We start from the raw sequence: 17,536 nt of genomic DNA, 5'->3' as shown, positions 1-17,536 counted from the left end.
GAGCTGAAGGGCATGTGGACAACACTTTCAGGGACAGGGTGGGATTGTTGGGGTGTCTTAGGCAGGGCCAGGAGTCGGACTTGATGATCTTGGTGGGTCTGTTCCAGCTCAGGATATTCTGTGATATCACAGGCTGTGTTTATTCTTACAGCCTTTCCAAAGGGTTCTCCTGCTAAAGAGCCAAGTAAAATTAATAGCAAAATGCTTTCCAGGGAAAACTGCAATAAACAGGTCTGTAGGTGCAAAAACAAGAAGGCCTCTGTGAGGCTGCTAAAAATGACAGTTTTCCGTAGGACCTTTGTGTTTTGTAAAGGATTCACGTGCTCAGTCTGTTAACGCGCAAATGGATTGTGACCAACAGTAAAGGGGTTGAATACAGTATGCTAATGTAGCACTCACTCAAAGAAGAAATTTTAAATGATCTCTTTATCCTGGAAATATTTTCCTTTGAGTCTAATGGTTTAGTTCCTTCCATTATTTTATTGACTAGACCTCTTTCTTTAGTGTTTACGTGGGCTGTGTGTTTGCAGACAGATGTGCAAGCCTCCCCTCACTGGGCTTGGGTTTCTTGTTGCAGAAGTTCCCCGAGCTGAAGTTCAAATACGTGGAGGAGGAGCAGCCCGAGGAGTTCTTCATCCCCTACGTGTGGTCCTTGGTCTACAACTCCGCCGTGGCCCTGTACTGGAACCCCCACGACATCCAGCTCTTCACCATGGACTCTGGCTGAAGGACACCCAACCCAACCCAACCCAGCTCTGTCTTCTTACAGAGAACGAACCTCTGCACCGCGTGTTGATACGTGACCCCTTCCAGCGTGCACCCTCTGACCCCAAAGCTTACAGAGAACGAAGTTGCCACCACTGTACAGCCCATTTTTTGGAAGCAGATTGCCACCGGCACGCTGGTGACAGGCTGTGGTGTGAGGGACTTGTAGGCAACCTTAGTATTTATGCCCATAACCTAGAGCTTGTTTGATGAAAATGAGGCCTTACACATGGGGTGTGATGTTACTACCAACCACAAACCCAATTTTTCTTTTAACTTAACGGAGTAAATGAGGAAAGAGGCTTTGGTTTGGAAGCAGCGTTTGTGTTCTTGTTTCTTTCAGGCGAGGCAGCTTCGTTGGGTCAAGCTTTTTATGGTCTGTTGGATTCTGCCGTGGGTTGCTTGTTACCTAATCCCATATTTTCACTCACAGCCCTCCGTTTCCGTGGCGCTGTCAGGGCTCCAGTCCTGAAATCGGTGTCTCCACTGTCATCCAAGGGAACTAAGCAAGCAGCATCTTAATCAGATTAACTCCCAGGCAGATTCAAAACACTCGATTTAGATGTTTGTGGGAGGATTTTCAATAGCAGGCCTTTTTTGTTGTTGTTGTTGTTGTTGTTGTTTTGACTGGTGAATACTCTACAGAGGGCTAGAAAACACCAGCTTTTGGGGTCAAGTCCCTTACAGACTTGTTTTTCTGTGCTCCTGTACAAAACTTGTTCCTGGAAATTGAAGGTGTAGGGAAGGGAAGGGGAGGGGAAAGTCCAAAGAAAATAATTATAAGATTGTAAAATAGACCAGTGTCCTGTAATGTGCGTAATGGTGACAGTGTGTCCTGGGGATCCTTGACGAAGCTCTGTGTTGAAAACCCTCTTGTTTGGTATTGAAGGTTTTATGGCAGAAGTATAAATTTATCTGAATGTGGAGTACTTCTCTTTCTTTCTGTTGCTGTTGTTTTCAAGTGCCCTTTCCTGATACGCCTGTTTCAGCAGTGGGAAAAGCAAAAGAAATGGTGTGATTTTGAACCACCATCTCATGTATCAAAGTGGGGATATTTTTTTGGGAGAGACTCCCAGCGATGCCCGTTGCACACACGTGCACACACTCTCCTCATCATCCCACTTGCTGCTGCTGTGTGGGGGGACTGTCACCAGTGCATTGCATGCCAAAACTTCCAATTTCAAGGAATTAGTTCCTAAACATATGTGGCAACCCTCTGTATTCACTGCCTGCTCCAGCATGTTCTGTTTGTTGACCTGAGGAGTCAGGTGCTTTTGCTTTCAGACAGTCCTTCAAATGGCTTTAAATAGAATTTCTTGCACTGTTTGGTTCCCCTAAAGGATGTGCTAAGATTGTACTTTCCTTTTATCTGCTTGTTTAGAGGTGGAAGTCCATTTGAGTCCTACACAAATGGAAATGCTGGCTTAAAAAAAAAAAAAAGAAAAAAAAAAAAAGAAAAAAAAAAGCTTTCCAGATTTATTACAATATAGCTACAAAGGGATATATACATATATATATATCTACAGCCCTGGAGCATTTAGGACTTTTTAATGGCAGAAGCTTTCGAGAAAAGGCAATATTAAGACTGGGGATGCAGTGTTTTCTTAGGCAAATAGGAGAAATGAATGAACCATGACTGAGCTGCACATAAGTTGATGCTGTGTTTTTGAACTTAACTCTGTTTTTTGTTCTTTGAGTAAACGTCAAAAAGGGGATGACTTTTCTTACTTACTGTAGTGATTCGTAATTTCGTCTTTATTAAGAAGACGGAGAGTGTTTGTAAGTCAGCAGGGCTGCCCAGCTTTGGAGAGGCCAGTCTGAAGATGCACTTTTAAACTGGGGATTCTGAAGCTACTGGGATGGTGGCTCAGTGTTCATCTGTCTTAAACAGAGCTTGAACCTGCCCGAGGGCAGCACCCTCCACCCCAGGGCGAGAGAGGCCTCACCAGAGCAGGCAGCTCAGCCAGGTGCCAGACTGCAGAGAACCTGATTTGTTCTGTGAAAGGGCTTTTTTATAAAGAGAAGGGTACATAAAGCAGCAGTCTGACAGAGTAGGTCAAACCAACTGCTGAACCAGCGTGGGAGTCTCACGGTGAATTGTCTCTCACTGTCCTCTCGTTGTGGGGACACTGAAGTGCAGAAGGAACAGGTTTGTTCCAATGGCATAATTTCCTTGTGTGATTAATAATATGCCGTGCTCCCAGGTCCCAGCTGGTTTGGAACAGCTGGAGTTACCATCTGAAGCTGGAGCAGCAGAGCCAGACCAAGATTTACACTAAAATCCATTGGCTCTTCCAAGATTTGGAGCGTGATGTGGGTCTGGCAGTGCCCTGATGTCTGCACTCTGGTACGGTCACAAATACTCTTGTTTTCCTTCACCTTAGGGATCCTTTTCATTACTTTGTGTGAAAGATTTATTATGCATAATAAAAAAAAAAAAAAAAAAAACAGTACTTACGGGGTGTTGTTCTGTTTTCTGTGATAGCTGCCGTGGGACGAGCCTTGGGGTGGTCATCAGGCCTAACGTGCACAAGGCTTTATAACATCCTCCAGGATGTGCAGTAAAAAGGATGTTACTTTATTTATTGTGTAAAGTAAATGATTGTTTAACTCGGTGCTTGGTGAAAAAAGGGATGTCTCATATGGAATCCCACCTCTTGACGACTCAACCTTGACAGACGTGGGGGGAAGCAGAGGAGGGACAGGATTGCCCACACCAGACCAGACATGACGTGTTGCTGCACCCTCAGCTTCTGTTTCCTGTTGTTCTGGCCACACCACGTAAGCCAATGTTGCGTCTCTGTTTTCTGGGGGGACGGGATGAGTGTGGCGCTGGGACCTTCCTTCCCCTGCCCTCGCTCATATTTGGGGTGATCTAACTGTGGCCTTGCGGTGCCTGAAGGGATCCAACAAGAAAGATGGAGAGGGGCTTTTGGGAGGCCTGGAGTGACAGGACAAGGGGGAGTGGCTTCCCACTGCCAGAGGGCACAGTTACATGGGATATTGGGAAGGAATTCCTGGCTGTGAGGGTGGGTAGGCCCTGGCACAGGTTGCCCAGAGAAGCTGTGGCTGCCCCATCCTTGGAAGTGTCCAAAGCCAGGCTGAATGGTTGGTGGAGCAACCTGGGATAGTGAAAGGTGTTGCTGCCCATGGCAAGGGGTGGAACAAGATGGTCTTTAAAGTCCCTTCCAACCCAAACCTTTCTGGGATTCTGTTCTTGCTCTGAGTGCTGGTCACCAGTGACACCACCTGCTTGGGCTCCTTGAGCAGCTCTGGAGAGCGAAATCCATCACTTCAGGGGTGGGGAGGAGAAGAGAGGTCAGTTCTCAGAAGGCCATCCCTTCCAGAAGAGCAAGTTTTGGGGAGAACAGGCAGGAAACCCAGTTGCTGTCTGTTGTGGGTTGTGCCCCTGGAGCCTGATGCACATATTGCTGGTGAGGCAGAAACTCCCCTTCCTCAGAGTGAAGCTCTGATCTCACTCTGAAAGCCAGGTGGTGGGTGGGAAGCTACAAATGAGTTGGGAATGGCTCACTTTGGAAGGTTTTTGGGCTGCTTTTACCAGGTGTCCTGGCTCTTCTTGACCCTACTAGCCTAAAACTGAAGAGTATTAGGCAAGTTACAGGGAAAAAAAAAACAAAAACAAATGGTTTTCTGTGTCCCTCTAGATTGTTGATCTACCAGTTAAACAGGAAAGGAAGAAGCAAACAACCCCCCCCCCCCCTCCCTTCTTTGGAAACTCTAAAGCTCTTTTCTGTACAACCTTTTCTACTGGTTTCATTCTCGTATGCTTTAATTCAGCAAACTAAAGGTCAAATGCCATCTTACATTTAGTCAACCCCGGGGTCTCTCCTGATGGATTGGGCTCAGTGTGTGTAAATCCTAGTCTTCTGTGCTGGAAGAGCAGGAGTTTTCTTTACAATCGCACCTCTAGAATCACCTGACCCCTGTAAATCCTTTCCCATTTCTTCCCATTAGCAGGGCTTTGGCCACCTCACCCAAAAATGGGCACCACCGGTACCAGCAACACCATAAAATTCAGGGTCGCAGGTGCTTTTGTCTTTGGTCTGCTCTGAATTTGGGGGTTTTGGGGGGAGTTATTGTAATATGCGTTATCTGTTGTTATAACACACTGTTCTACCTCACAGTTAGCAGTTTAAGGTAGCAGCTGTTCGTCTGATGGGAGCGCACAACAGCCCCATCCTGAGCACCCAGAGGATGAAGCACCGGCTCCTGGACACCTTCTGGCAGCAGCTTTGGTGGCTGTGGGCTCTCAGTATGGTGCAGATGTTCCCTTGGGACTGAATCCTGGGGGGAACGGGTGCCACAGGGTTGGTCGTCTGGGTTGGGATGGAGGTGGCTGGGAATTTACTTTGGGCTGGGCTGGAAGGCAGAACCCACACTCCGAGGATTATTAACTCGTGGTCACTCGCAGGTCACTCGTGGCATTCAGATGTGCGTGAAGGGCTCGGGGAAAGGGTCGTGCACTCAGGGAGTTTGCCTGGTGTTTTTTTCCCTCTCAGGAAAGGATCCTGGTTGGCAGGACATCCCCGGGCTGTGACATCACCGGGCGAGCGCTCCGGGCTCATCCTTCTTCTTCATGAGACATCAACGCACGTCACCAACATCGCCCTTTGCGCTGATAACAGCTCTGCTGAAGGAAGATAGTGGTGTTTCAAAGACAAAAGGGCAACTCTTGCAACCTCCACTGACCTGGACAGCAGAGCTGCACTTCCTGCTGTGGCTCCGGGAGCAGCGACTCGCTGGGAGCAGGACAGGGAGGTGCTGTGGGCTGTGGACTTGAGGATTTAAGGTAATCATGGGATGGTTTGGGTTGGAAGGGACCATAAAGATCTGAGCGCTGGAGCCCCTCTGCTCTGGAGCCAGGCTGGGAGAGCTGGGGGGGTTCACCTGGAAAAGAGAAGGATCCAGGGAGACCTCAGACCCCTTGCAGGGCCTAAAAGGAGCTCCAGGAGAGCTGGAGAGGGACTGGGGACAAGGGATGGAGGGGCAGGACAAGGGGGAATGGCTTCCCACTGCCAGAGGGCAGGATTAGATGGGATAGTGGGAAGAAATTGCTGTCTGTGGGGGTGGAGAGGCCCCAGCACAGGTTGCCCAGGGTTGCATGAGCTGGGATCTTAAAAGCAGCAACCCATGAGCTACATCACTCCTTTGCACGTCCCTGGCTACAGATTTTGGCACCCCTTCAGTGGGAACACTGGGGGCCGCTCTGGAGTGGCAGCGTTGTGAATGCTTTTGCTCTCGCAGGGTAGTTAACCCCAAACTGCAAGGGCTCCAGCTGAGATTACAGCTTGTAAGCATTTAATCATGGATGCTGGTTATTGCTGGGCGGATGCATTTCGGATGTTGCAGGCTGTGCTGCCTGTTTGCAAATGAACTGCTCCAAGTGGCCATGTTTGATGTTGAAGGCGCCGCTAGTGGGCTGTGCCAGCGCTTGCACGAGCTCGGGTAAATGAGAGTGTCACAGCCGGTGAATCCCTCCAAATCACAAATCAAATGCACCTCAGAGCTGCCAAACTGGGGCAATTTGAATGAGAGGTTTAAAGAAGAGAGAGAGGTTGGGTTTGGTTTGGTTTGTTTTTTTTTTTTTTTTTTTTTTTTTTTTTTTTTTTTTTTTTTTTTTTTTTTTTTTTTTTTTTTTTTTTTTTTTTTTTTTTTTTTTTTTTTTTTTTTTTTTTTTTTTTTTTTTTTTTTTTTTTTTTTTTTTTTTTTTTTTTTTTTTTTTTTTTTTTTTTTTTTAATTTTTTTTTTTTTAATGCTGCCGAAGCGCACGGCGTAATCCTTCATCATCACTTTAAAAACTGTCTTAAAATTAATCCAAAATGAATATGTCTTGGCAGACGTGATGAAACGTTCAGCTGCACATAATGCTTTTGCCAGATGTCTTGGCAAACTAAATGGCAGACTTCAGTCTTCCTTGCAGTCACTTTGTGCTGCTGAAAGCCCTGAATCTGATGGCACTGGGAGAAAATTGGAGGCCTTTGAGGATCTGCAGAGGAGCAGTGACAAAGTAGGTGACGTCCTCGGTGATGCTGCCCCGGCCCCTCCTCCTGTTTATGAAATGATGAAACAAATGCTTTTCAAAGAGCAAAACAGCTTATTAAAAACTGGCAATTTAAACTGGGAACAGCTGTCCTCGCCCTGCTGCTTCTATTTTTGTCCCCGAAGCCGTTGTCAGGGTCCGTCCCTTCTCCCAGCACAGCCCCTGCATCCCAGTCTGCAGTGCCCCCCGCCTCCCTGAATCCTGCTGGGTGTGGGTGCTTGGAGCACTGGGAACCTGAGGTGCTCAGCCCCACCAGAGCTGCCTGTCACTATTTAAGGGCTGTATCAACTAGAGAATAACGGGAACAAACCAGACAGGGGGCAAAACCATATCTGGAAATTCAAAACCTCTTCCATAACAGGTGCTTAAGGACCTAAAAATGTGAGTTTTTTCCTGAAACAGCCTTGGGTGTTGTTTTGTTCCTCAGGCTGCTTCCTACAGGGGGAAAGCCCACTGTCCTTCCTTGATGTGGGATGTTCAGTATCCAGTATTTACTTGTCTGGCCTTCAGATTAAATGTTCTGCTTCGTGCCTTGTGTCTTGTCTGTGCCTCTGCAGTGCTGAGCTGTGGAGTGGAGAAGCAACAGAGCCACTTTCACCCTGGCATGCAGCTCTTTATGATGGCTCCAGAAAAAAAAAAAACCTCACTCTCTTCCCCCCTCCCCCCCAAAAAAAAAACCCCCAGCTTTGGCGTCTCCTGTCTTGCAAGTTTCTCCCAACTGAAATACGAAGTGAAAATTAAATTTAAATTCTTTTCTTTCTCCTAAATCAAATCTCGCAGGCGCCAATTGCCCTTTAAAAGGTCAAGCTTTTAGCCCACAGAATTGTAATCGATACATTATTGACCTAAACAATAGCCATAAACTTCAGGCTCCCTTCGTCTCCTCGCTTGGCTTCTCCTCCTTCCTGACAGAGCACGTTTGGGCCAGGGAAGTGGGAGCTCCTGAGGAAGGTGAGATGGAGAGAGCTCATGAAACTGCACCTCCACAACAGGGCCAGAGGAATCCATCCTTTCTTCCTTCCCTCCTTCCTTCCTTCCTTCCCTCTTTTTCTACTGCTTTCCCTCCTTCCTTCTTTTCTCCCCTCCTTCCTTCCCTGCTTCCTGCCTTCCTTCCCTCCTACCACCTTCCCCATTGGTGTGCACTGGAGAGAGATGGCAGAGGCCATTCCTGATTATTTTGGGGAAGAAACGTCCATTTTCAGTCGATGCCTTCCTGCTTGTTGTCAGTGAGTGTGCAGACGAATGAAAGCCCATGGAGTCCCCAGGTGAGCAGTGCTAGAGAACAAGCCAGAAGCCGTGGTCCTGACCCAAAAAATGAATAATTAGCAAGGAAATAAACTGATTGGGAAGAGACTGAGCCCATATAGGTAGCTTGGATGTACGTGTATAGTGTGAGCGTGTGTATCTATGGTATGTATATGTGTGTATATATATATATATATATGTAGCATTTACATATATATATATATATGTCAAAATGACACATCATTATTAATTATAATTCTGTCATTACCCATGAAGTGACTCCTTTTCTCAGCACCCCCCTGTCTGATGAAAGGCCACGAGTGGAATCACAGCCCTGGTCGGGTTCAAGGAAATCCTTGATTTCCTTGATTTCCACAGCCCTGTGGAAATCCTCATCTTCCAAGAGGCGATGGATGAGCACAGCGACAGCACAGTGGCTACAGGTGACATCTCAGCTGCACTTGGGGCAGGGCTTCAGGGGGCACCAGGCTTTTCCCAGGCTGGTTTCAGCCGTGCCAGGGGAGCTGGGGCTCTGGGAGGGCTCTGGGAGGGTGCGGGGCAGCGCGCCCCGTGCACCAAGGCTGCCGGTGATGGATTTACCTCATCCATTACCTTCTGCCCCACGTGTGTTTATGTTGTGGCTACGAGCATTAAGCGAGGGTAGATTAGTTGTGTTTGTGCAGCTGCCAAGCTCGCTGTTGTGACATTTCCATCTGCCTCGCTGTTGTATAACCCTCTGCTCCTGATGAAATCAAGAGCGGGGAAGAAATCCCCTCCTTCCCTGATATCTCACGCCCAAGCTGGCAGGGCAGCTTATCCCCTAACCATCAGTATCAGGTCCCAAGGCCTTACCTCCAGACTACACCTGAAATCCTGTGTCTAGCTCACGGCCTTGGGCTGATGTGCAGTCAACAGAAAGCAAAATCCCTGTTTGTACCGGTGGGTTTCAGCGTCATATCTGTCTCTCATAAGCTTCAAGGACTGACAGCCACCTTCAGGTCAAAAGAATTTAGGACCTGGTCCTGGCAAGCCTTTGATTCATCTCTCTGATGTGCACCCCCAGCAGACATTGGCAAGGGCAGCAGCTGTTCCTGCCACGGCAGACCCTTATCCTCCCTCATCCCTCAAAAAAAGATAGAGTAGGATGGAGAGCATCTCTGAAACATTCCAGATCACAGCCTGCAGAGATCTGGCTGAGGGACCCAGGGCTTTTTCCATAGACCTGGCTGATGGACCCAGGGCTTTTTCTGTAAGTCTGGAGCTCAGATCTGGAGCTTGGGAAGCTGGGAATAGCAGCCTGTTACACCTTCTTCCCAGTCAGTGCCCCCTAGCCCTGTGATGGACCATAAGGACCAGAAGTTGCCCGTTGAATCCTCTTGATTTGAGAGACTCGGAAGAGGATTTGGCACCCTGCTCTCCCAGTTTAAGGCCAGATGGAGAGGGGTTGGGCTGGGGGCAGGTGGAGAGAGGTTGGGGTTTTTCCTGATGCCTTTGCAGTACTGCCCCTTCAAGTTTCGAGAGCGTCTCCTCTCAGCAGCTTTCTCCTACCTCGACAGTAACCCTTTGGGATGGCAGGTTGGTGGGGTGCGTGTGGGAGATGATGAAAGACAGGGAGATGCAGGAACTTGCACCGAACGCATTGTTGGCTCCGGGCCCGCGACGCTGGGCCTGCTCGAGGTCCTGCCAACATCGTTTTCTCTGGGAGGATACACTGATGATGACAGCCAGGTATTTCTTTGCTGCAACTCCGTGTGTTAGTGAGGAAAGTACGTGGAGTCCCGTTTCCCCAAACACCACGGGACCGAGGAGGCTGCAACAGCCCTGAGCCCAAGCCCGAGCCTGCCTGGAGCCACTCCTGCACACCCCGTGTACCTCCCTGCTCCCCCTCCTCGCCTTGCACTTCCCCAGCTCCCTCTTTGGAACCTCCCTGGCACTTTGCTGGCTTTTGCTTTGCTTTCTCATCCCTCTGGTATACTTAAAATACACACACACACACTCCCTTCCGTGCAAGCAGCTGACACCCAGCCAGTGCCCTGGGAGGATGAGCAGTCTCCTCTCCATCCTTTGCAGAGGTTCCCAGGGAAATTTCTCATTTTTGAGTGATTCTGAGCAATTTCCATGGTGGTTCGTGGCCTCCATGAGAATTTTTCCTGTTTTGACTTTCACCACACAAGGGTGAGAATGTCTTCCTTCCTTTATTCCCAAGGCAATGTAGCAAATTGGCCAATTCAGTGACAATAAAAAATTGTTTCCCAGAGAGATTGTGGACTCGCCATTCCTGGAAGGGACCAAGGGCAGGTTCGATAGGGCTTGGAACAACCTGGTTTAGTGGAAGGTGCCCCTGCCTGCGGCAGGAGGGTGGAACGAGATGATCTTTAGGGTCCCTTCCCATCCAAACCATTCTGTGATTTTTCTGGTTCTGTGGAAAATCCCATATTGGGATGAAGAGAAAAACACAAGGAGATGTTTGCCAAAACCAGACCACCCAAAGGTTGCCCAGGACTGGGAGGAGCAGGAGTCTTTATAAGCCGTGCCTGGGCGTTTTTATTGTGTGGGTGCTCAGAGGGACCAACAACTGCAGCAATGCAGTCCAGGAGAAAGTGGAATTTATTTTTTCAGGGGAAAAGTACCAAACTTGAGGGTTTGCCCAAGACAGTTTTGTGCATGGGGTGCCCCTGAAGACAGAGAAACCCGGGGGGGGGCCCTCGGGGCATTGAGCAACCCGGATTCCCGCCGCGTTTTTAGCGTGAGGTGATGGTTTGTTGTTTTGTTTTGTTTTTTTTTTTTTTTGTCTCTCTGGGAAGATTGAACCTTCTTTCACAGCGTTCACGAGAGAGGCCCACGCACCAAACAACGTAAAAGGGGATGGTCTTTTTGCTCTTTTTTTTTTTTTTTTTTTTTTTTGGTGCTGGGGACAGAACGTCTTGGGACTTGTGACAAGTGATGAATGAAACCCAAATGCGCACACACACACACACACACACAGAGCAGCACGCGGGGCACAGAGATGCGTTTTCCATCCCGAGGGGACGTCCCTGACTCCTTCGTGGGGCAGTGCTCTATCAGACACATCGGAATGGGAGCTGAACATCTGGACTGCCTCGCGGTAAACAAGACGTGGGCAAGTCACGCCCCCCTCCAGATAATCCGTTGTTCAAAGTGAGAGCTCGCCACAGAAATTTGGAAAAGGAGGCGGCAGGACCGGGGTAGGACTTTTATTGTGCTTGGAAACTATTTAAATATGTCAATATTAAGGGAGCGTAATTACCACTCAAGCAGTTCCAGCAAACAAGTCGGTAACAGCGCCTGCTTTACGGGAAGTGCATTTCCTCTTGGCAGTCTTCTGGCTGGGAATTATTGAGTGTGCGGCTCTCCCCTCCATCCACTTCATCACCAGCACCGGGGGGACCAGCATCTTCCAGCCAAGCAGGGTCACGGAGAGATGCGTGTGCTGGGGTGCCTGTAATGCACGTGAGGGACCATGCTGGTCAGTGGAACCCCCTTGGAAGTGATGCCCCAGCCTCTGGCAAGGTCTGTTGTGGGTCTGAGGATGTTGGCAGCCCTGTGGGGATCCATCCAGGATCCCCATTCCATGCTGGACTCCGTGCCCAGATCTCCCGAGTCAGCTCCCAGTGTGTCACCAATGTCCGTGTCACCTCGGCCTTGCCCTTGGTGTCTCCGGCTCCAGCCTCATAAAGCCCTTCTGTGGTCCAGCTATGTGGCAACACAGGCTCATACTCTGTCTTGGGTGAAGTTACTCAGGGCCTCTGACTTCTCCTGGTCTTGAAAACGCTGAGCCTAAAAGTGAAGTTCCTTGAACCATTAGTCATCAAAGAAACAACATCTTCCCAAAGCTGCTGAGAGCCTTCCTGGGGCTGCCACAACCTTCTGCTCCTTGTTGGAGATGCTTGAGGAGCATCCAGGCTGGCACGTGGTCCAGAGAGGCACTGAAACTGCCTGATGCCCATGAACAATGGGAATTATTTCATGGGAAAGCTGCCCTGTAGAGTGGTCACCCTGCAGCTGTCCCCTCCAGGATCACCCGCAGGTGAGACCACTCAGCTGCCTAGTGCCATTTGCACAGGAACCCACCAAGGACCCACAAAAAACCAATCTTCAACCAAAGCCGTGCCAGTTAACCTCACCACTCCTCAGTTGGGGCCTGGGTATAATCCTCATCACTGAATCTGGGTGTTTTCCAGCATCTCTGTGTGCTCTGGAAGTCCTTTCATCCACACACTGCAGATGGTGAACCAAGATCTCGGGAGTTTGGAATGAGATGCGCTTTAATTTCTCTTTCAGCCCAAACCATTCTGGGATCCTGTGATTTTTGTCACCGTTTTGTCTAGCTGGGAATTGCCCTGACTCAGCATTGCCCAAGATGTTCTTTACAAGCCTTATATGGAATGTGTGAGTGCTCATTATTGTCCATTACAAATGGACCATGGTATGAACCCTTTTAAATTCATTAAACAAACTTGAATATTTTTAATTTATTCCCTTTTTTTTTTTTATTAATACCCACCCAATTTGAGCCCTAATCCCATCTTAACGGCTGTGGAGGATCTATAACAAAAGATTAGCTCGTGTTTAATGTCTGGCTAGAGCCTGAAAGGCATCTTGAAAATGTAAAACGACACAGAAATGCTGAATAGTCATATTTTTGTTGTCAACGCTCCCCTTGAGCAATGCCCTTAAGCCTGACAAATGCTCTCTGCAAGCGAAGCAAACATCCTCTCGTTACGTTTGAACAATCCCGTCTCCCGCCCTGACGTACAGAGCACCCATGATGGCGTCTGGCCAGTTGGGGACAGCCCCGGTTTTTGGGTGTCCCCCATAATTTCTCACTGCAAAGCTCACATTTCTGCCCATTGCTGACTCCCTGCCTGCAGTGGAGTCCCAGAAGAAAGATAAGGGGCTGATGTGCGTGTCTCAAACACCAATAGCTGGGTGGCTGTGGGGCCAACCAAGGATTTTTGGGAATAACGGACAAACCTTGATGGTGATGTCATGCCTGAGAAAGGCCAGGATGTGGCTGGAGAAGGGGCTGTGCAGAGGAAGGGCAGTACTTTCCTGGGACAAAACTCCTTGTTCTGGCTCCTGGGGATAAGCTCAGAATGGCACAGGAGGTCAAGAAGCAGGCATGGACTCCAGTAAACCCTTTGGTGCTCCCTCCCATGGCATTCTCCTGGAGAAGCTGCAGCCCATGGCTTGGACAGGAGCTGTCTTTGCTGGGTTAAGAGTTGGCTGATGGCTGGGTCCAGAGAGTGGTGGGAAACGGTGTTAACACCCAGTTCAGTCCCTAGTGGTGTTCCCTGGGGCTCAGGATTGTGGCCAGTCCTGTTTAATGTCCTTATCAGTGATCTGGATGAGGGGACCGAGGGCACCCTCAGTCAGTTTGTGGATAACACCAAGTTGGGGGGGAGTGTTGGTGTCCTGGAGGGCAGAAGGCTCTGCAGAGGGATCTGGACAGGCTGGATCCGTGGGCTGAGGCCAAAGGTGTGAGGGTCAGCAAGGGCAAGTACCAGATCCTGCCCTTGGGTCACAGCAAGCCCCTGCAGCTTCAGGCTGGGCCAGAGGAGCTGGACAGTTCCCTTTGCTGGCCCTGTTGAGGCACCTCCAGTCCTGAGGACAGTTCTGGACCCCTCAAACAAGAGAGACATTGAGCGGCTGGAGCGTGTGCAGGGAAGGGAACGGAGCTGGGGAAGGGGCTGGAGCAGCAGGAGCGGCTGAGGGAGCTGGGGGGGGCTCATCCTGGAGAAAACGAGGCTCAGGGGGGATCTTCTGGCTCTGCAACTCCCTGACAGGAGTGGGGAGCCAGGGGGAGATCGGGCTCTGCTCCCAGGGAACGAGGGACAGGAGGAGAGGAAACAACCTCAAGTGGCAGCAGAAGACATCCAGGTTGGACATCAGGAGGAATTTCTTCATGGGAAGGGCTGGAAGGGGCTGCCCGGGGAGGTGATGGAGTCCCCATCCCTGGAGGTGCCCAAGGAACGACTGGATGTGGCACTCAGAGCTCTGGGCGGGGGGACAAGGTGAGGATCGGGCACAGGCTAAACTCAATGACCTTGGAGGGCTTTTCCAACTTAAAGGATTCTGTGATTCTGTGACTGTAGAGGGGCATCAAGACCACCTGAGACCTCTGAAACCTCTGAATCATTTCCAGAAGGGTCTCAAAGAAAGGACTACACATAAGAACCAATTTGCATAGAAAATGAGAAACTTCTCCCCAGAGTGGTGAAAACTCACCTATAAAGGTACCCCCACAAAGCCCATGTGGCACTGAAAGGATCCTGGACACCCCATCAGCTGGACCAACTCTAAAACCAGGACTGGTGATCTCTCCTTCTCCCTTCCTTCCTTTCTTGGTCTTTCTCCCTCTTCAGTTCCTCTCTCTCTCTTTTCCCTCTCACCCCACCCTTTCATCCAAAACCCACCGATGTGTTTTGGGAGGTCAGGCACTAACACACCAGTTTCCAGCCCAAAGTGTCTAACTTACTAATAGAGCTCTGTGAGTTCTTGCAGACCCTCAGATTTTGTTGATCCTTTTGCTCATGAGCACCTACAGACCCCAGGTGCTCCCTTCCCCTCGGGAGTGGGACACCACAGAGCAGCTCAGCCTTCAATGCCCCTCCCCAGAAAACCAGCAGATGGGATTCCCCCATCCACATCTTGGACAGGGGGAAGCTGGTGTCTGAGCCGCTCCATTTTCCTGTGTTTCACCCTTCATGAACCATGTTGGCAAGGCTGAATTTTTGCTGGAAACCCAGCGCTGGGACAACAAACGGGGTTTTTTTTTTGACCTGTTTCCATTTGTGGGGGGTGAGGAGGTAGAAGGCACCGCACTCCACAACGTTTTTGTTGCATCCCTCAGACCACAACAACCGATCCCACAGCTGTGTCCATGCTTTTCTCCTCTCACAGCCCCCAGCCTGCAGCATTTTGGGGGAGCCGGGGCCGCCCTCTCCCGCACTGATCAGCGCGGTAACTCCCCCAGCAGCGTGGGTCATGCTCTGCATTAATCTGCTCCCCTTGGCTGTAATTTGATAACAATAATGCTCGGAGGCCAGCCTGTGGGATCATATGGATGGCTTCCCACTTGCTCCGGGCTCCTGCTCGTTCTCAGGGCGCTCTGTGATGCAGGGTCGGGCACAGCAATGAGCAGGGGAGCCTCTTAATGTGGGCAGCGCACTCAGGGAGTCACCTGTGGGGGGGAAAGAAATCATAAAACACCCTAAAGGAGGCAACAGAGGAAGGTCCTTCCCGTCTGTCATCCCTCGGTGCAGCCTCTGGGGTGCTGTGGGGTTTGAGTGAGGATGGGCCATCACAGCACTGGGTCCCAGATAATTATGGAGAGTTTACATGAGAAATAACTCCAGCAAGGGAAAGACATGGGCCTGTTGCAACAGGTCCAGATGAGACCACAGAGATGCTCTGAGGGCTGGAGCCCCTCTGCTCTGCAGCAAGAGAGCTGGGGGGGTTAGCCTGGAGAAGGGAAGGCTCCAGGGAGACCTGAGAGCCCCTTGCAGGGCCTAAAGGGGCTCCAGGAGAGCTGGAGAGGGGCTGGGGAGATGGAAGGACAAGACAACCCAGTGCCAGTGGGCAGGGTTAGATGAGAAATTGGGAAGGAATTGCTGTCTGTTAGAGTGGTGAGGCCCTGGCACAGGTTGGGCAGAGAAGCTGTGGCTGCCCCTGGATCCCTGGAAGTGTCCAAGGCCAGGTTGGGGCTTGGAGCAACCTATTCTAGTGGAAGGTGTCCCTGCCCATGGCAGGTGAGTGGAATGAGATTTTTAAGGTTCCTTCCAGCCCAAACCATTCTGTCATTCAAACATCAAGTGCCTCAATCAGGATAGAATGTTCCAGGCACGCAGAGCAGCTGCCCAGTGGAAGGAGGACAAACATGCTGGTGCCGATGGTGATGCCCAGGCACAGAACCTGCTCCCAGGCAGGGTGGCAGGAGGGAGGCTGATGTTTTACAACCTAGACCAAACTATTCTGAGTTGATCTCCTTTGCTTGTCAAAGGGTTTTGATGTTGACTGGTCCCTGCAGAGGAGGTGGAGGAGGCAGGAAAGCACAGCCACATCCGGGGGGTCCCTGCACCCACAGCAGGGATGTGGAGAGGAATGTGATGCTGGCTGAGGGCACGGTCCTGGATGTGGATGCCCAAGGCTGTGCTGGCCTTGTCCTTGGCTGCATGACAACATCCTGAAGCCGTGAGCTGCTTCCTTGCCCTTTCTTCATGGGGCATGTTGCCGAGTCAGGACAGAGTTTCTCAGTGTGAGACAGTTCTAATGGGTGGCTAAAACTGAGTTCTTTACATTTAAGGGCTGTTTGTTAGGAACAAAACCTGATGTAGAATGGAAATAGAGGAGCTGGAGGCTTGAATCCTTCAAAATTGGTGATAAAACTGCAGTTGTCTTCAGCAGGGTCAGAGCAGAAAGACAAGCCCAGCTGTGCTACCTGGAGCTAAAGCAACAGGTCACTTACAAGAGTGATTTCTGGCTGTGATCCCAACAGTAGTGCACTCAGAGAGAGAACTGAGACACTAATACCAAGGAAGCTTGATACTTCATGTCTAGTTTATTTGTTTGATGAAAAATTATCAGGGCATGAATGGGAAAGTAGTTCTTATTTTCTCCACTATGTAAATGTTAAAGAAAATAATTTCTCTTGCCTGTAATAAACCTTGGGGAGAAACTTCTGTGACAGACATTTCACCCCAGCTGTCAGCTGGGAGAGATACATGAGGAGATGTAGAAGGAGAATACGGAGATTTAAAAATAATGTAGATTCTATTCCTCTATCAGATGTAATTTAAAGAGAGCCTAACCATCCACATCTCATTGCCTGCAGACAAAACACGCTGTAACATTGATCCCTTCAGATGATTAAGAGATGATTAAGAGAAAGGCTTTCATAGAACATATTTCCTTGAATAAACAGCAGTCTTCTTGCCAGCTCTGGCCCCAGATACCCCACCACAGTGATCTCAGCATCTCCCAGAATGAATTTTGGGTGGGGGGGAAAAAAAACAAAAGGTGGGGTGCGAAACACACCAAGGCAGCACAAGGTCTGCAGGGAGACCTGCAGCCAGCCTGGTTTTCAGGGAACTGTTAAATATCCAGCTCTGAACGGCCTCAGACACCTCTGGCCTGGAAAGCCCTGCAGAGGCAGAGTGTCCTGCTTGTGTCATGCGTTCATATGGATGCGAGCTTGGATTTTAACCACCGTGTCCTAATGGAGATTAAGCAACCCCACAAGCAGCTGCTCTGTGGTGATATCAAATGGAGACTGGATGAATTTATCAGTTTAGATGGAACAGGGGAAGTTCTGCTAATGCACTCGAACAACAAAGGTGCACAGATGGCAACTGGAATGCTTAGGGAACTTCTTAAGAAAAATCCAGCTGAGCCTTATAAACAAATGTCCTTTGTAAAACCGGCATCTAAGGAGCAAGTGAGAGA

General features: G+C 49.7%; 1 protein-coding gene across 3 annotated transcripts in view; it reads left to right on the top strand.

Moving 5' to 3' along the window:
- Positions 1-3,218, top strand: part of DYM (dymeclin) — a 206,929-nt gene extending 203,711 nt beyond the window's left edge. For all 3 annotated transcript variants that reach the window (XM_027896872.1, XM_027896874.1, XM_027896871.1), the window contains one exon: positions 578-3,218. In XM_027896872.1, the coding sequence (XP_027752673.1) occupies positions 578-727 (150 nt within the window). In that variant the 3' untranslated portion in view covers positions 728-3,218. The remainder of the gene's footprint in view (positions 1-577) is intronic.
- Positions 3,219-17,536: the final 14,318 nt, after the last annotated feature.

Source organism: Empidonax traillii, unplaced genomic scaffold, assembly GCF_003031625.1.
Source record: "Empidonax traillii isolate 1590-97213 ecotype Southwest subspecies unplaced genomic scaffold, ASM303162v1 scaffold519:size850040, whole genome shotgun sequence".
NCBI classification, from domain to species: Eukaryota; Metazoa; Chordata; class Aves; order Passeriformes; family Tyrannidae; genus Empidonax; species Empidonax traillii.
Note: the sequence above shows the minus strand (reverse complement) of the source record. Positions and strands in the feature narration are given on the sequence as shown.